We start from the raw sequence: 18890 nt of genomic DNA, 5'->3' as shown, positions 1-18890 counted from the left end.
ATTTCCCTCCCTCCATGGGGTGGGGTCCCCCGGGCTAACGACCCTGCATCTCCCGCCTTCCCATCCAGCCCAAGGCTGTCCTGGGACAGGGCTGTGAGCTGAGGGTCTGGCTGCTCCATGGATATGGGGAGGGGCCCCTCCCCTGAGAACAGGAGCTTCGGGGGCTGCTGGGGTGTGACTGCAGGTCAGGGGAGGGGCTGGGTGAGCTGTAGCACCACCAGGGCCAGGGGGTCACTCCGCCCAGACCAGCTGTTCCTTCAGTGATAGGCACACTGGTACCGCCCTGCATGGCAGGAGCGCAAGGATTCAAGGCGGAACCAGGCTGTGTTCCTGGAGTCCTGTGGGGCTTCATCCTCCCAGAGTCCAGAGTCCCCCACTTTATACAGACGGTAGACCTCAGCCTGCACGGACCCCTGACACCAGAGGGTCACAGGGCTCCCCCTGGGGACAATGGGATGGAGGGTTTGGGAAGGACCCCTGGAAAGGAATCAGACCTGGAGTGTCAGGGTGCCCTTCTCCCTCGGCCTGTCTCCCCAGGAGTCACCCCAGGGCCCTCCCAGCCTGGTCACCATCAGCCCCACCCGCTGTGCCCCCCTCTCCCTAGGACAGAAGGCTGGTTGGGTGGAAGCAGGAGGTCTGGGGGACTCACCTGCCTGGACCTGGCCCCATGGGCGCCAGCACAGCCCTGGAAGAGAGTCCCCGTGAGCCCCACCCCTCCCCACACAAGACGCTCCAGGTCTGGTCTGGGGCCCTGGGTGCTGGGGTCAGATCTGGGGCTGAGCCCGTCCCCCCGCCCCCGAAGTTCTCCCCCCACTGAGCCTCCTGAGACCGGGGTCTGTCAGCATTCAGACCTTGGAGGGGACATTGGAGGGGAGAGCCCCGAGGGCCCCACCCTCTTCTCTTCCACACAGCTCACTGAGGCAGAGAAGAGCAGTGAGGCTCAGGGTCGTGGAGCTGCCCCCCAAGGTCCCCAGACCTTCAGGTGATGCACAAAGTCCACAGAGCCAGCAGCAGGGACAGATTCGGGGGTGTGACCTGTCCAGGCTGTGTGTGACCTGTCACCAGGTCATTAGTAGCTGCCCCCCAGAAAGAAGAACAGCCCTGCCCAGGGCCTCCCTGTGCTCCCCATGAAGGATGGGGCCCAGGAGACTCTGGGACCTTCCAGATCTCATCCAAGTCTCACCAGGCCCCACACACCCTCATGCCAAACCCACATCCAGGGAGGGAGACGGGTCCAGGGCAGGCAGGTGAGGATGCAGGGCAGGGCCAGGAGCAGCCCCTTCTAATTCCAGTTCCTTTTTCTGCAGAATTGTGTTTGTTTACCTTTGGTTCACGGCCAGGGTGGAGGGTCCAGGGTGGTTCCAGGGCTGCCTCGTGTCTGCAGAGAGACTTGAGGCAGAAGCCCAGGCTCGAGCTGGGCCCCAGAGGCTCCTGGGGGCATCGGAGAGGGAGGCTTTGCAGGGGAAACTGGCACAGACCAGCCTGGGGGCGGGCAGCCTACAGAGGGCGGTCAGGTGGTGGCCCATCTTCCTGGTGAGTTTCACCTGCTGCCCAGGGAGCGACTCCACAGGAAGTCAAGGAGGTGGGTGTGTGTGTGGGGGGGAACCCAGGGCCTGCGGGTCCAGAGGGCCCAGTTCAGGTCTTCTCCAGTAGCTCAGCAGCTTCCATGGCGTCCTGGGTTTTCGCCCCCGCTCCTGAGGCGGCTTCTGCTCGTCCTGGAAGAGGCTGCAGCCCCCTCTGCACCTTTGCATTTTCCGGAGAGCTCGGCACCCTCGTGCTTCTGCTCAGCAATTCATGGAAGAATTTTCCACGCCCTCCCGAGCTGCGTCCTCACAGTGGACAAAGAAGGCCAGCGAGAGGTAGGTGTGAGATGTGGGCAGATGCCTGTTGACCAGGCGGTCAATGGTGGCCTCCACCTCGGTGGAATGATTCTGACGCATCTGGGCGCTCCTGGTGGGTCAGCAATACGGAGTGAAGCTCAGAAGATGGTGTGGGCTGGTCCTGGAGGCAGAGGATAGGGGAGCGGTTTGTTCCAAGGTTGGGACTGGGAAATGCTTGGAGGGAGGTCAGAGGCTGGAGGGAGGGCGTCCCTGGGTCTGTTCCGTCCAGACACGGCTGGAGCCAAAGACCCAGCTGAGGGGCCAGTGAGAGCACTGCTTTGGTTCCAGTTCTGACTCTGCTCTTCCTTGACCCTGTGGGCCTTGGGGAGGTCACTTCCCTTGTTGAGACTTGTCAATGCAGCCTTTCTTCCTCCCACCACCCAGGCCATCAGCCAGGGATTATGGAGCAGGTGCTATATCCAGACATGAGCTTCCTTGTGAAGGTGACCAGGTCCTTCCCGGGACTCATGGAGCTCTGATGGTGACAATGGGCAGTGCATGAGTCAGTGATGGCTCTGGTTTGGTGACTTGTGTAGGCAGAGAAGGAGAGAGGACAGAGCAACAGGAACAGGTGAACATCCAGTCACCTTGTGATGCGTGAGTGTGGGGACCTTTTGCAGAAGGACAGACCCAGATGGACAGAGGTGAGCACAGGTGCGGTGAGGGGCTGGCATCCTCGACCAGGGAGAGGGGAGCTGTGCCAAGGGCTGGAGCCATCAGGGCTCCTGCCCCCATCCCAAAGGGTCTGGGGCCCCTGCAAGTGTGCCTGGAGTCTGTCCTTCAGGCCACAGCCTTGAGGAAGGAAGGTGTGGAGACGTGGCTCTTGGGACGGGAGAGCAGCAGAATGTCGTGGGAATACAGAGTGAGACGGCTCCAGCATCAGTCTGACCACGAAGTGATGCCTGGATCAGTACCTGAGTGGTGTGTGTACATTTCTCAGGAAACCCTTAAATGAATCCTACAACAGGCACGTTCCCTGTGGAACGGAGTTCTTTGTTGTCTTCATGGTCCGGGAGGTTTGGGCAGGAGTCTGTGATGTGAAAACCAGGCTCAAGGGTCGGCCCTTGAGAAGAACCACACGTGATACCTCTGGTTGTGTGTGTCTGGGGAGAGGAGATGACTCCTGGATGAGTTGGGCCTGAGGGGGGCGTCAGCTTGGCTGGTGCTGGAGAGGTCAGCTCATTCTGACCACCAGCCTCGTGGGATGTCAGGTGGGGGCCCTTGGAGTTTCCTGAGGGCAGGTGGAGACCCTGGAAGGATGCTTTGCAGGGGCGGGTTCTGCGGTAGTAGAGGTTGGGGCCGTGCGAATAAATTCCCCCAGCTGGGCATGAGGTCCTGGGGCAGGAACGCCAGGAAGGAGGCTGCTGGGGTCGCACCAGCACATCCTCCTGCGTCTTGCCCTGAGCTTGACTGTGGTGTGGGACCAGGCCAGGGATGGGAAGGGCTCAGGGCCAGGCCTGTGGGCTGGTTTGTTGTCTGTGGACTGGGAGAGAGCGAAGACTCGAGGGCCCCTGCGGCGTCCCCTTGCTGGTCTAGGGTACAAGTGGGGCCATTGGAGGATGGAGGAGCCCGGGGAAGAAGGGGCTCAGGGAGGTGTTGATACTCCTGTCCTCTGACCCCTGGAGGCCCCCCCTCCCTCCTGGGCTGGGTGTGTGGTTGCGTTTCTCCCAAACACTTCCTCTCTCCGACTTCCTTGTTTTTCTCAGCAGCAGCCCCTTCTCGTCATCCCTCTGCATCCAGACCTCTGAGTCATTTCCTGTCCACCGCTTGCCCCCGGCCAGTCACTCCTCCTTCGATGCTGTGGGCAAAGCATCAAGTGGAGACAGTGAGCAGTGGTTTTGTTTGTGTGTTGTCTTCATCTGCATCGAGCATTTGAATTGCTGTCACTTTTCATCTAGTATGAGTAGTTTTTGAACATCCCTGCCTAAAATTTTCTGTGAATATCTTTTGGAAACTATCTTTTTTTTTCCTTTTTTTTTTATGTGGTAAGAGTCCTCCCTAGACATCATTGTGTGCAGTGTGGTGTGGTCTATCGCAGGCACATCGTGCTGTGGCAGATCTCTAGAGCTTATCCGTCTCGAGTAACTGAAACTCTACCAGAAGTGGAATTTCTTGGTCATGGGGCAGTTCTAGGTTTGACTGTTTTTTAGGAATGGCCAGTTGCTCCCCACAGTGGCAGGACCATTCCCCACTCCCAGCAGGGATGCATGTGGGCTCCGAGTTGTCCACATCCTCACCACTTCAATTATTTTTCAAATGCTGGCTAATCTAGAGGGTGTCAAGTGGTATCTCATTGGGGTTGTGTCTTCATTGTCTTAATGACTGATGAATTCAGCATCTTTTCCTGCGCTCACTGTCTGTGTGTCTCCTTTGTGTAGAAATATTGATCCAAGCCTTTGACAAATTAGGGTACTTCTTGTTGAGTTAAAAGTATTCTTTATATATCAAGATACGGTATTCTGATCAGATAGATGAAGTGCAAATTCCACCCCCCCCAATCTTTAGGTTGTCTTCTATACTCTTGATAGTTTTTTATGCTATTACAGGTTACATTTTAATGCAGTTCTATTCATCTCTTTTTCATTTTTCTTCTGTTTTTTTTGTGTGTGTGTCATATCAAGTCAGAAAGAAAGACAAATACCATATGATATCACTCATATGTTCAGTCTAAAATGTGGCACAAATGTACCTGTCTACAAAACAGAAACATACCAACAGACATAGAGAATATACTTGTGTTTGCCAGCGGGGGTGGGAGTGGGATGGACGGGGAGTGTGGGGTTAGTAGACGCAAACTATGACATTTAGAGTGGACAAGCAACGCGATCCTGCTGTGTTGCACAGGGAACTATATCTAATCTCTCGGGATAGAACATGATGGAAGGTAGTATGAGAAAGATAATGCGTATGTGTGTATGACTGGGTCACTCTGCCGTACAGCAGAAATTGGTATGCTGTAAACCACTGTCCTTTAATAAAAGTAAAGAAACTCTTGTCAAATTCAAAGTCCTTATTTTATGTTTTTGTCTCAGTGATTGATACTTTTAACTGTTAACCTGATCCACGTTGAGCCAATTTCTTTGTATGTGGTGTTTGTAAGTTCCAGCTTTGCCACGTGCAGAGATCCAGTTTTCCCCATTCCATTTGCTGAAGAGGCTGTTCTTTTTTTTCAAACTTTTTCCTGTAATCATTTTTTTAAAAAATTTTATTGGCATATAGTTGACTTATAAGGTGTGTTAGTTTCAGGTATATGGCAAGGTAGATCATTTACACATGAGCATATATCCATTCCTTTTCAAATTCTTTTCTCATATAGGTTATTACAGAGTATTGAGTCAACTTCTCTGTGCTATGGACTAAATCCTTGTTACGCTTCTATTTTATATATAGTAGTGTGTATCTATCAACCCCAACCCCCTAATTTATCTCTCCCCGCTGACATTTCCTCTTCGGTAAACATAAGTTTGGTTTCAAATCTTTGGGTCTGTTTCTCTTTTATAAGTTCTGTTGTATCATTTTTACTAGATTCCATATTTTAGTGATATCATGGGTTGTTTGTCTTTCTCTGCCTGACTTTACTTAGTATGATAATCTCTAGGTCCATCCATGTTGCTGCAAATGATATAATTTCATTCTTTTTTATGGCTAAGTAGTATTCCATTGTGTGTATGTACCACATCTTCTTTATCCATTCATCTGTCATGAACATTTAGGGTGCTTCCATGTCTTGGCTGTTGTCGATAGTGCTGCCCTCTCTCTGTTGAATGATCTTGGCATCCTTATCAGAAATCAGCTGATCATATGTATGGGTTGATATATGGTCCTTTGATTTTATTTCTATCATCAATGTGTCTGTTCTCACGTCAACATCACACTGGTTTTTTTTTTTTTTTTTTTTTTTTGTCTTTTTGCTATTTCTTGGGCTGCTCTCGCAGAACATGGAGGTTCCCAGGCTAGGGGTCCATTCAGAGCCATAGCCACCAGCATATACCAGAGCCACGAGGGATCCAAGCCGCGTCTGTGACCTACACCACAGCTCATGGCAACGCCGGATCCTTAACCCACTGAGCAAGGCCAGGGATCAAACCCACAACCTCATGGTTCCTAGCTGGATCCGTTAACCACCGAGCCATGACAGGAACTCCAACATCACACTGTTTTGAATACTGGAAATTTGTCATAAATTTGGAAATCAGGAAGTGTATGGTGTCCAACTTGGTTCTTCTTTTTCAAGATTTCTCGGCTGTTGTATTTGTACTGGACTCTCATTGGCTTTAGTACATCTTTAATCTCCTTTAGTTTTCTGGGTAGAATACCATATCATCTGCACATAACGATGATTTGTTCTCCTCTCCAAAAGTCGAATTCTTTATTCCCTCCCCGCCCTTTGTCTGGTTGCATTCAGTGAAACTCCCACAACAGTATTAAATAACTGTAGTCATCTTTGCTTTGTACATGACTTTAGAGTGGGTGGCTCTACGTTCCCTGTTTTTTGTTTGTTTGTTTGTTTGTTTGTTGGTCTTTTTGCCTTTTCTAGGGCTGCTTTCGTGGCATATGGAGATTCCCAGGCTAGGGTTCGAATTGGAGCCGTAGCCACCGGCCTACGCGAGAGCTGCAGCAACGCAGGATCCGAGCATCTGCAACCTACACCACAGCTCACGGCAATGCCGGATCTTTAACCCACTGAGCAAGGCCAGGGATCGAACCTGCAACCCCATGGTTCCTAGTCGGATGTGTTAACCACTGCGCCACGACGGAACGCCTACGTTCCCTGTTAATTGTGTTGTTGGATCCTGATTTCAGATAGATTCTTTTTATCATGTCAAAAAAAACCCATAGGCTTTTGTCCTAGTCTAAGTGCTTTATTCCAAAGTCAGGAATGGATTCTGAATGTTATCACATGCCTTTTCTACAACTAATAAGATGCCTACTTTGACCTCTTCCGATAATCTGCTGACAATAAAAAGCCACTAGCGTTTCTAGGAAGGGTGCGATTCTGTGGACAAACCCCCTTGCTTTGAGCCTGGATCTATCCTTGCGTGTGGCATGACCTTGGGCAAGCCATTGCCTCTTCCTCTTTAATTAAAGTAAAACTAAAAGGTATACAGTAATGGAACACACCTCATTTGTTATGAGAAGTGAGTTCATACGTGAGCAGATAGTAGACTATATAAATTTTAAAAAAAGGATTTCTTGGCTTTTTTGTGCGTCTTTTGCAATTACCGTGACTTAGAGAAATGGCTTTCTTTTTTCCTTGCTGAAATAGCCTTTGGGATTCTGGTAGGGGTGGAATTGATTCTGCAGATTTCCTTGGAGAGTATGGTCATCTTTACAGCATTGTCTTCCATGGTCTTGGGATGTCTCTTCATTAATGTAGGTCCTTTCAAATTTCCCTCTGCAGGTGAAACAAACACATACCACCTGCTGTGTATAAGCATTGCACCTCTTTCGGTAAATTCACCCTTATGTATATTTTTCTCTCAGTTGTTATGCGTTGAATGGTCACCCAGAATAACAGGTTGAAAGCATCAGCCCTAGTTCCTGTGAATGTGGGTTTTTTGGAAATAAGGTCTTTGCAGACGTGATCACGTTATGATGAGATGGTACTGAAATAGAGTAGTCCTTGTCCGATATGTTTGGTGTCCTTACTGGATGAAGGGAAGAGACACAGGGAGAAGAATGCCAGATGAGGACAAGGATACCCAGGGGGGCGCTGGCCGTGTAGAATTGGACGGGAATGTGGAGGTGTGCTGCCCAAACCAGGAGGTGCCTGGTCCAGCAGACCCTGGGAAGAGGCAAGAAGGATTTCCCCACAGAACCCTCAAGGGGATGAGATGTTGACTGTGGACTTCTCCTCCAGAACTGGAGAGGACATGGTTGTTCTTTTCATCTCCCCAGGTAGTGGTCATGGTACCATAGCCCGAGGAAACTGATCCAAGGTGGGAAAGCATAGGGTTTGCAGGTCGGGGCTTTGGTAGGAGAAGGCTGGGCTCGTTTCTGAGTTCTCTGCCCTCTGTGACTCTGAGCCTACTGCCCCATCTCTGGACCTCTGCTTCTTCACGTGTACAAGTGGATTATATAGCAGTGTCTCCTGAGGTTTATGAGAGCACCACATCATTCATCGTCTAAAATGTCACACACAACTGCCTGTCACCATGGGATCCTGGTGCTGGGAGAGCCTTGGAGGAGATAGGAGCTTCTCATCAAGGTGCCCCACGCTTTCTTTTCCAGAGGAAGTTCTGTACGGGAATGAACTGTCTGTGGGGTATCAGTTTTTTCAGGGTGTGCTTTTTCTGCCGGAACCTCTCCTCCCAAACATCGTCTCTGGTTTCCATGACAACACCAAGACTTAGGGATAGTGGGTCTGTTCTTCAGGCTCACATCCCTAGCAAGCTTCCTTCTGGGAATGGAATGCTGAGAAACCTGACCCCAGACTCTGGTTCCCTTGCCCAGAGCTTCCTGCCTTGAGATTACAGAGACTGGGGTGAGGTGGGGACCTGGACCATGAAGCTGGGAGTGAGGGACCTGCCGTCTGCTCAGGACAATCCTGGGGTAGGTCTGAGTGGGAGTTTGGGAGCTGAAACAGGTCAATTCTTGGAGTTGGACCTATGCATAGTTTCAATGGTTGCCTTAATCCAGCACGTTTTAGGCAAATTACTTCATGAGCCTGGAATCATCTGTACAAAAGAAATGACCCCCCTCCCACGCAAGTTATGTGGTAGAGACTCAGCGATGGGGTGTGTGCAGCACCCATCTCGGCCTTGGCACCCAGGGGGCTCTCAGGAGACGCTGGGCTGCACCTCGGGGTGCGTATCAGATAGCCATTGCTTCTTGCAGAGCTGGCTTCCTGGGGGGTGAGCTGTGCAGACAGACAGGGCTTCACCTTGGGTTCCCTGCTCTGAGGTAACCACCTTGAAATCTGAACAGGGGGTCCTGAATTTTCATTTTGCATCTCCCCCTAAACTATGGGGCTGACCCTACTTCTACAGTTGTGTTTTTTTAAAAAAAATTAATTGGCTCATTTCAGTTTGTCATCTGTTATGTCTCAGCTGTGTGGAGTGGAAAACAGGGAACAGAAAGAGGACCCAAATTTACAGAAATGAAAGAGGGAGGCAGCTGGAGAGGATGCTGGCTTGGTTTATAGCAGTGTGTGTGTGTGTGTGTGTGTGTGTGTGTGTGTGTGAAATAATCCTTTTCTGTTTTTCACCAATAGTCCATTCTGTCAACAATGTTGATATACAAAATCAACTATATTTCATACAGTGCACCAAGCAGGAAAACTAAAATAGTGTGTAACTCACCTGGATTCTGTTCTCTGATCCTTACCAGTCTTGGAAATGTGATGGATATCAAACACGTAATTTCAAAACATGTGTTATTGCACAGGATGACAGGTATTACGTTTGAGTCAGTCCTTGCGGTTTGGAAGTGAGATAATAGAGGACCATAACCAGCTGGGTGTCTTGGAAGGCTGACCTCAAGGGGGTGTGGTATGAGGATAGAGCTGAGAGATGGGAAGTGTCTCAGCTGAAGAGAAGTGTTGAGAGTCCCGTGGAGAAGGAGACTAGACGAAGGTCCCCAGCACAGAGGTCTCATGGCTGCCGAGTGCCATGTGGACACGTGTTGTCCTGGGATCCAGGCTGGGCCAGCTTCCCTGCAGTGGACACCACTTCACTGAGGCAGTGCAGGGGGGCACACTTGGAAACTTGGTGTTTGATGAGAGAGAGTGGAGTTGGAGAGAATAGATGTACAAACATGGCATATAAAGACCTCTGACATAGGAATTCCACAGCAAAGGAAAGCGTTTCTCTCCATGAGTTTTCTCCTACTCCAAGACTCCCACCTCACTCAATGGGGACCAAACAGAAACCAGACCTGAGTGGGTTCTACCTGGAACCAAGTCTATGTGATCCCCAAATATTGCATAAGGGGTAAAATCCCTTCTTTGAATGAACCACCACATCCACCTTGGTGGCCTCCATCCCAAGTGAGCGTCTTGGTGGGTGATATGTTCATCATCTCGCAGGGACCCGGGCTCCGTCCTGCATTGCATGCCACCTGCTGTTTGGCAAAGTGTTTGCTCAGAGCCCCGGTCTCTCACCTGGGCGGCAGCTCAGTGTCCGATGGGACTCAGGGGATGCTGATCAGGCAGGTGAGGTCAAGGTGTGTGGGAAAGTGTCAGCGTGTGAGGGGTTTGCTGTTCCGGATGCACCGCCGCTTGTTGTAAATCGGTCACTAGTGTAGGGGTGGCTTTGCCACCCTGCTCCAGCCCCACCTCACTAAACTGTGTGCCCGTGATGACAGGGAATGGAGCAAAGCCCACCACTTCCCCGTGACGAGGGGTAGATGGGCGTCCCCAAAGTCGTGTCAGCAGGGGGTGGCCGGTGTTCTTGCCCCTGTGCTCTGCACCTGCCAGCACATCCTCACCTGGTGTGTGACAACCACGGGGCCACGTGGCGTTGCCCCTCCTCTCTTGATGGGATTCGACCAACCCCCGCCCCCGGAGGACCTGCTGTCTCCTCTTGAATTGGATGAGCTGGAGCCCCGGGCACACACACTCTCACGTCTGTCTTCACTTGTTCCCCATCGTGCTCGGACATCCGTCACCAGGAGCGTGAGCGTTGAATTTTGAGACTCTCTCTGTCATGAAAAACTCCGTCGCATTGGACACGAGTCATTCCTTTTTGGTGAGATTCACTTCTAGGGTTTTTTCTTGTAACCGCCCTTCTGTCCATAGGCTCACCCACAAATACGAGTGGTTATGCCCACGTGTTCTTCCAGGTTATAAAACGGTGGGTTGGAGCTGTGTGTCTCCTCCTTGTGACTGGTAATTGTTACGTCCCAGATGGGCGGGAGCAGTTAGTTCTCCTGCCAAGTGTGTGTTGGGATGCACAGGGCTGAAGGTTTTCTCCCACAGTTGATATTTTTCTGGCTGTATCTTTTCCCTTTCGTGGGGACGCACTGGGATTTTGGCATCATAGGTTCGTGGACACAGGGCATCAAACTGAAGTGGAAATGGTCTCGTCTTGATGTTTAGTGTAAACGACACAACTGTGCCCAGCATCGTCATCATCCATGAGGTGTGCTCCAGCTGATTCATCACAACCCCCCCTTTTTTTTCAGGGCTGCACCTGTGGCATATGGAGGTTCCCAGGCTAGGCATAGAATTGGAGTTGTAGCCACTGGCCTACACCACAGCCACAGCAACACAGGATCCAAGCCCCATCTGTAGCCTGTGCCACAGCTCATGGCAATGTCGGACTTTGTTTTTTTTTTTATTTACAAGGTTGTGATAATTTCTGCTATACAACAAAGAGATTCAATTATATATGTACATACATCCATTCCCTTTCACATTCTTTTCCCACATAGATTATCACAGAATATTTTTTTACAGAATAAAATACATATATTTAAACACAATTACATTCAGACAGATTATTATATCATGGATCTTAAGAAACAGATTGTGTCTCCCTCTGGAGAAGTGGAATGGAAGATATGCTGAGACAAATAGGAAATTTATTCTATGCTTTATCCCATTTTGTATGGCTTTCATCTTTACCATTTAGTATTATCTATTACATTTCAATTTTTCTTTAAGAATTAGCATTATATTAAAAATTGTGTATATTATGCAACTAAAATTTATAAAGAAGAAAGCCTTATATACCATTAAATATTTCATATAGCATAATAAAAAGAATAACTTAACTGGTAAGAATAACAAAAATAATACACCCTCTGAAAGTAAGTAAAATATAAAATGCATAAATTGGTTAAAAAACAGTGAAACTATATAAATATGTCCTCACAATTTGTTACATCTTATTGATTCTTCAGTATAGGCATTACGCCATTCTAGGTGATGTGATAAACAAGACATTATAGACCTTACATTGTACCATGGAGAGAAATGGTTATTAATAATGCAATTGTATAACTGTATTATTTAATTGTACAGTTGCATTATTTAATTATAATTATCATAAATTCTTTGATGGAGAGGAAATCAGAGTCAGATCTAAGAAGACTTCATCATTACAAGAATGATGTCAAATGACCCCATTCATGGTAGATTATGCACTTATTGACTATGAGATGTGTTTCTTCTTCAGAGATTCCTTATTTGTGTATCAATTGTAGATTTTTGGTTTGCAGTTATTCTGAAGTTTTGATATGAGAGTCTATATGTATATGAGATTGTTTTAAGTTGTTGTTCTTTTAACTGCAAGTTCATCTCCAGTGTCCTGCATTTGTACCCACCTCTTCTCATGATTTCTGATTTTTGTGGTATAATTGTGCATGGATGATTTCGTATCTTTACTGTATATATACCTTTACTGGTGAGCCTTGTCATTTGTGGTATTTTTGTTTCCTGTTGCTGTCTTTTCTGCCTAGAGAAGTTCCTTTAGTATTTATTGTAAGGCTGGTTTAGTGTTGCTGAATTCTCTCAGCTTTTGCTTATCTGTGAAGGTTTTGATTTCTCCTTCAAATATGAATGAGAGCCTTGCTGGGTAAAGTATTATTGGTTGGAGGTTTTTTCCTTTCGTCACGTTAAGTATATTATGCCACTCCCTTCTGGCCTGCAGTTTCTGTTGAAAAATCTGCCAACAACCTTATCAGGGTTCCCTTGTATGTTATCTGATTCTTTTCCCTAGCTGCTTTCAAGATTTTCTCTTTGTCTTTAGTCTTGGCCAGTTTGACTAATAAGTGACTCAGTGTATTCCTCCTTGGGTTTATTTCATATGGTACTCGTTGTGCTTTCTGGATTTGAGTGAGTGGTTCCTTTCCCATGTTAGGGAAGTTTTTGGTTGTTATCTCTTGGAATGTTTTTCTGTCCCCTTATCTCTCTCTTCTCCTTCTGGTACCCCTATAATATGGATGTTGGTGCATTTCACGCTGTCCCAGAGTTCTCTGAGACTCTCTTCATTTGTTTTCAATCTTTTTTCTCTTTTCTGTTCCGCAGCTGTAATTTCCACTAATCTGTCCTCCACCTCACTTATTCATTCGTCTGCCTCCTGTATTCTGCTGTTAGCTGCTTCTAGTGAATTTTTATTTCAGTTATTATATTTTGCATCTCTTCTTGTTTAAGTTTTATATCTTGTATCTCTTTGCTCAGTGTTTCCTGTAAGTTATCCATCTTTGCCTCCAGTTTATTCCCAATGTCTTGCATCATCTTCAGCATCAACAATCTAAAGTCTTTTTCCTGGAGGCTAAGAATCTCCTCATTGCTTAGCTGATTTTCTAGGGTTTTTCCTTTCTCCCTCATCTGAGTTATAGTTCTCTGTCTTTTCATTTTTATGGGTTTTTGGTGTGGTGACCTTTTGACAGATACTAGAGTTGTAGCCTCTCTTACTTCTGGTGTCTGCCCCCCTTGTCTCAATGCCGGACCTTTAACCCATTGAGCAAGGCCTGGGATTGAACCTGTGTCCTCATGGATACTCATCAGATGAGTTTCCACTGAGCCACAATGGGAACACCCATTATACAACTCTCTTCACTACTTCCCACCTCTGCCTTCAGTGCATTTGCATGGGTACCTTGACGTTGGCCAGGAAGAGTTATACTAAAGACAGATGAATTGCACAAATATGGACTTTTTATATTTTAAAAAGGTGTATTCTTTCTTTCTTTTTCTTATCAAGGAGTCTTAATTGTAATCAATTGTTATTTCCCCAATATTTTTTTTCTACTGTACAGCATGGTGACCCAGTTACACATACATGTACAATTATCATGCTTAAAAAGGTATATTCTTAAAGCCCACTTACTGGCACAGCACCTGGCTGTCACTTCAAACACTAGGGTGTTGCTTCAAACTCTGGTGTTTCTGGAGAACCTATGTCAGGTGTCATCTGATGAGGGGAGGAGGGCTTGACGGTCCAGAAAGGGCTTAAGGGGTGAGTGTTGGATTCATGTGTCCCAAATTGGGCCCCAATTACACCCATTTATTCAGTTACTTGAACCCTATTCTGTGTATGAGCAAAGGAATGGAGATCAATATCACACACCAGAGAATGTGGAAATTAAAAACAAAGGAAACTATATTGCAGGAAACTGAACCAGAGCACGCAGGTGTTTAAGGTGTGGGCACACACCTGCCGTGTGGGCTGCGCCTCATGTCCCAGGTGAGAGAGGACAGGCCGTCAGGGAGCGGCGTCCGTGGAGGAGGAGAGCACCTTGGTGTAACAGAGGCAGAGCCCTGCACAGGGACTCCCCAGTCCTCCCCCCGCACCCACACCCTGTCTCTCCCTCCATGGCCTCAGCAGGCAGTTCTCACAACACTGCAGATTCTCTTCCAGAACCTTCTGGGCCCATCAGGTCATTTCTAAGGCTCTGCCACTCTGGACGGTGCCCTGTTGCTTCTGTTCTGAGCTCCTGGCCGCATCTTGTGTTCCTCCATAGCTGTGTTGAGCCTGGAAGAGCAGAATCCCGAGGCCCAGCAGGATCAGGCCAGCCACGGCCATCCGGACAAGGTTCTCCACTGTGTAGTCTTGGGGGGGAGAGGGTAGGGGTTGTGGACAGAGAGGTCGCAGAGGTCAGGGCAGATCCCAGTCCCCGCCCCCAGAATCCTGGGCACTGCCTCCCTTTATGGGACCTGCACCCCAGAACCCAGCCCCATAACTGAGGATTCCTCCTCCTCACCGCTCGTGGGATTTGAGTGGTTTTGTGATGGGCAGATTGTGTCTGCTGGTCCTGAGAATCATGAAGTAGGGATGTGAGTGAGGAGCTGGAGACACACAGCCCTTCCCCAGGTTCTGTGTTCTCAGTGTCCCCAGTTCTCCTGGCACAGCTTTTGCGCGGTTCCTTAGTGAACCCTGTCTCTACTTTGCTGGGTTTCCCCTGGGCTGCTGGAGCATTTTGTTCATGTATTCTTTTTTGATTAAATTATTCTTCATAGAGTTTGGTATATTTAGTGTGGGGCACACACACCCTTGCAAATCCATATTTCCTAAAGGTGATGTAATGTTCACAGGTAATAAAAACCGTATTTCTGCCTTCTTGGAGCATGAGATATATGGAAGATCAGTAACAAGCATGACAACACAGGAGATGAAAAAATGGGGACTTAAGGGTGAATATTTGTAAATTGTGTGTGTAGAAGAATAAGTGTAGTATTTATATAATGTTTTATTTACCTACATATAAAAGATATATTTTTGTATACTTTTGCTTTGGCTGCTCCTGTGCCATGTGGAAGTTCCTGGGCCAAGGACTGAACCCATGCCATGGCAGTGACCCAAGCCGCTGTAGTGACAATGCTAAATCCTTAACTTGCTGTGCCACAAGGGAACTCCCTATAGACATTTTTTTGTTATAATGTGTTACATATATTACATTGTATAAATTACCTATCATACATATAGTAAATGCATGCACATATCTGTTAAATGCTAACGTTACATGTCAATATGTCTATATGCAAGTATACACCTATAAAAAAATTCACCTACATACCCGTGTATATAACATATATGTGTGTATCTATATATACAGATACTCAGAGGAGAAAGAGAGGAAATTCATACATGTAGCACAGATTGGGTCAGTTACTAGAAATACACAGGCAATAAGGAGGCAGATCTCCAGGAAGTTCTTGGTGTGTTCTTAGGAGTCAGGTCAAGTTTGTGGGGTTTAGAGAGGAGGCAGAGTAGAAGGGGAGCAGACGTGTGGACACTTAGCACCTTTGAGACCGAACAGGGTTGGCAGGACAGAGGAAAGAGGCCCCACCACCATCTTTCTTTTTTTGCAGACATGTGGAAACTTAGGTTGCTGCAAAGTTCTCCAACCAAGAGCAACAATAGAGACATGCACAGGTGCAAAGCAAACAGCCGTGCACCACAGGTGCGCTGGGCGGTCATCCATGGAGTTACTCCTGTGAGCCCTGCACCATCCCTCCTTGGTCTCAGATATGCACAGAGCAGCATGAGGGGGCCTTGCTGAGTGGTCCCCACAGGTGGGGATGCTTGTCTATACAGGAGAGTATCTGTGGGGAAGGGGGAGGCTGGGACTCCAGAGGCTCAGATTCTGAGATGGAGACATTGGCAGGAGAGACTCTGTCTAGATGGAGTGGTGTGTCTATTGTAGCATCTGTACCGGCCCCTGGGGAGGTTCCTCTCCTAACCCAGGGGGAAGTGGGCCTGAGAGAGCCCAGCCTGGGGCTGCCAGGCAGGGCACTGGCGGAGGACCCGTGCCCCCTCCTTGGCCAGAGCAAACCTGTCGTAGCTGATGGCAGAGCGACACTGGAGGGTCAGGCTCTGTCCAGAGGCCACGACAGGGCCCTGCGGGGTCAGGAGGGAGGGCTTCCCAGAGCCCCCTGGGGAGAGAGAGCCCTGGGTTAGAGGCTGCTTCCCCCATGACCCCCTTGTCCCTCCTGGCCCCCAGGTCTCACTGTCTCTCACACTCTGGGTTCTGGTCCAGGAGCCCCACCCCCTGAGCCTCCCCCTCACATGGGGCTCTGCTCTGAGCCAGGCCCCCAGGGACCTACCTGGGGCCCCAAAGCCTCTGGGACCAGGCTGGGCCCCCCTCACCTGAGACCAGGAGCTCCAGGGGGTCACTGGGGGGTGACCACACCTGGGGTTTGTCTCTGAAAGAGCCATAGCATCTGAACGTCCCCCTGTGGCTGGGGGTCACGGGGCCCATAGGAAACAGGGCCCGGGTCTGCCTATTAGGGTATCTCTGTGTGTCCAGAGTCCAGAAGGACTTGTGTTCTCCTTCCTTAGTCAGAATGAACCTGTCATATCCGTGCCCTGAGCCACACTGGAGGGTCACGTTCCCTCCTGAGGCCACCACAGGGCTGGGCAGGGCTGAGAGGGCAGGTTTCTCATAGGCTCCTAGGAGAGAAGGAGGCAGCTTGTTACATGGGGCTCACAGCCCCTGAGCTCCCCCAGGGCTGGTCTGTGAGAGGGACCCACCCTGAGAGCAGACCCCTGCCTGAGGGCAGAGCCTGAGGCTGGGCCCCCTGAGTGTCCCCTCACCTGTCACCACCAGCTCCAGCGCATCACTGGGCTCTGACCTGCCAGTGGGGCTGATGTAGTAACAGCGGTATCTCCCTGCGTAGTCCTGGGTCATGTACGGGATGGAGAACTTGGCCTTGTCCCCAGCCTCCAGTGGGCTCAGTCGGTACCAGGGAGTTGGGCTTCCCTCTGTATACAGAAGGAACTCCTGGGCCCCCAGGGTCCCCTGACACCAGATGGTCACAGGGCTATACCAGGTGACCAGAGGGCCTGGCTCAGCCCAGAGGGTGGGTTTGGGGAGGGTCCCTGGAAGGACACGAGAGACCCGGTCACAAGACCTCCCCACCCCCAGGCCCCCAGCTCTCAGCCCAACCCTGCCTGGCTGCCCGCCCTCCAGCCCCTCCCTGCCATCTCCATGCCCAGTGCCTGGGGGTGGCCCCTTGTCCCCTCGGAGGAGAGGAGGCGCTGGGACCCCTGGGCAGTGACTCACCTGCCTGCACCTGGGTCCCCAGGCCCACACTCAGCCCTGGAAGAGAGTACCCGTGAGGACTCGCCCTGGACTCTGAGCAGAACCTCTCGTGCCCGGGCGCCCCCTGGGTGCTGGGTGTCCCGAGAGCACAGGCTGGTGTGGGGAGGGGGCGGGTCCCTCCGGGTCCCTCCCGGAGCAGGGCTTCCCCTCGCCCTGCATCTCACCGAGGCAGAGCAGGGCTGGGAGTGTGGGGGTCATGGCGTCTCCTCCCCGTGGTCCAGGCTGTGCAGCTGGAGGAGAGCCCGGCGCCCTCAGGACACACAGACTGCAGGGTGTGGCCCCTTGGAGGCTGGTCCTCCTTGTCATGGGGCTGTCACGTCCGAAGCCCCACAGGAAGGGGAACTGCCTCTTCCTGAGAGCCTGGCACTTGTGTCCATGACAAACCTGGTGCCCCTTCCAGGTACAGGTGACCAGGGTGTGTCCTTCCTCTCAGAGCCTCCCCTTGTGTCTCCTTCCTCCTCTGCCCATCCATCAGCACATCCCTGTGGCTCCTCCGTGTGGACAGGGGTCACCAGTCCTGGAGATGCTTCAGATAAATGCCCTGCAGAATTCAGGTCATTAGAGACACACATCTAGCATCTAAGTGCAGGTCAACATGGCCATGAGAGCAGAGGAGAAATACAAGACACAAAGGAAGGAAACAGGAGTCCTCCCCCAGCCCATAGTGTGGGGTTTCTCTCCGTTACAGCCCCTCCCACGACTTCTCTTTTTTCTTGCAACAGCCTCCACCACACCTTCCTGGGAACAAGCCCCCAATTCTTCCTTCCTCCTTGGTCTCCTCGATCACTTGAGCAGAGTCTCCTCCTCCGGCTCTGGTTCTGTCTTCAGAATTGTGGGACAGAGAGTGGGTTAGTGCTCTGACTCGAGGGACAGAGCTGGTATTATTTAAATATTCCTGGTCATGCTCTGCCCGTGCACCTTGAGCAGTGACGTCCCGTCTCTCAGCCTCTGTTTGCTCGTCTGCACCTTGTGGTCTGAACCCCACTCCTCAGAGACGTTGTGAGCTCAGTGGTGCCAGGACATGAAGGGACCCAGTGTTGGCGAATTTGCAGACCTGGTGAAGAGGCCTGGGCAGGGGAGGAGATGACAGGATCCAGGTGTCAGACCTCAGAGTCCCCGCGGATGATTGACGTGCTCTCATCTGCTCCTCACACCAAGCAGTGCTGCTTATGTTTTCTAAGAAACACATAGGCACAGTCTACTGTAGGAAGGGAGAAATGAAACCTCCCAAAACAGAGAGGGAACCACAGCCAAAAAAGAAGAGGAAGAAGCTGCCAAGTCTTAGCGACCCCCAGAGCCTGAATATAACAAGGGGGTTATTTAAGCGGCAGTTTCCAGCTCCCCGTGGACAGGACAGGGACCCCAGGTCCTCACAGGCAGGGAGGGGTGAGGGCGCCAGGTCCAAGCGGGAAGTGGTGTTGCCCCTTTCCCATAACTGTGAACGGGCACTGGGGTATCTCTGCTCACTGACCCAGCCCCAAGGTCAGCCCTCAGCCACATCCCCTGTGTGTTTTGGAAAAG

General features: G+C 50.1%; 1 protein-coding gene across 5 annotated transcripts; it reads right to left on the bottom strand.

Moving 5' to 3' along the window:
* LOC100517285 (leukocyte immunoglobulin-like receptor subfamily A member 6) lies at positions 13902 to 18541 on the bottom strand. Of its 5 annotated transcripts, none has more exons than XM_013988698.2 (7): positions 18288 to 18541; positions 18104 to 18191; positions 17534 to 17910; positions 17331 to 17366; positions 16862 to 17029; positions 16372 to 16717; positions 13902 to 14376 (listed from the first exon to the last, which is right to left on the bottom strand). In XM_013988698.2, exons 3-7 carry the CDS (start codon positions 17673 to 17675, stop codon positions 14160 to 14162), a joined length of 909 nt encoding a protein of 302 aa, XP_013844152.1. In that variant the 5' UTR covers positions 17676 to 17910; positions 18104 to 18191; positions 18288 to 18541; the 3' UTR covers positions 13902 to 14159. The 5 variants fall into 5 exon arrangements, with proteins under 5 accessions (XP_013844152.1, XP_013844151.1, XP_020950637.1 ...); XM_013988697.2 differs by having other exon boundaries at positions 16862 to 17146; positions 18288 to 18535; XM_021094978.1 differs by having other exon boundaries at positions 13902 to 14299; positions 16415 to 16717; positions 16862 to 17146; positions 18288 to 18534.

Source organism: Sus scrofa, chromosome 6, assembly GCF_000003025.6.
Source record: "Sus scrofa isolate TJ Tabasco breed Duroc chromosome 6, Sscrofa11.1, whole genome shotgun sequence".
NCBI lineage: Eukaryota > Metazoa > Chordata > Mammalia > Artiodactyla > Suidae > Sus > Sus scrofa.
Note: the sequence above shows the minus strand (reverse complement) of the source record. Positions and strands in the feature narration are given on the sequence as shown.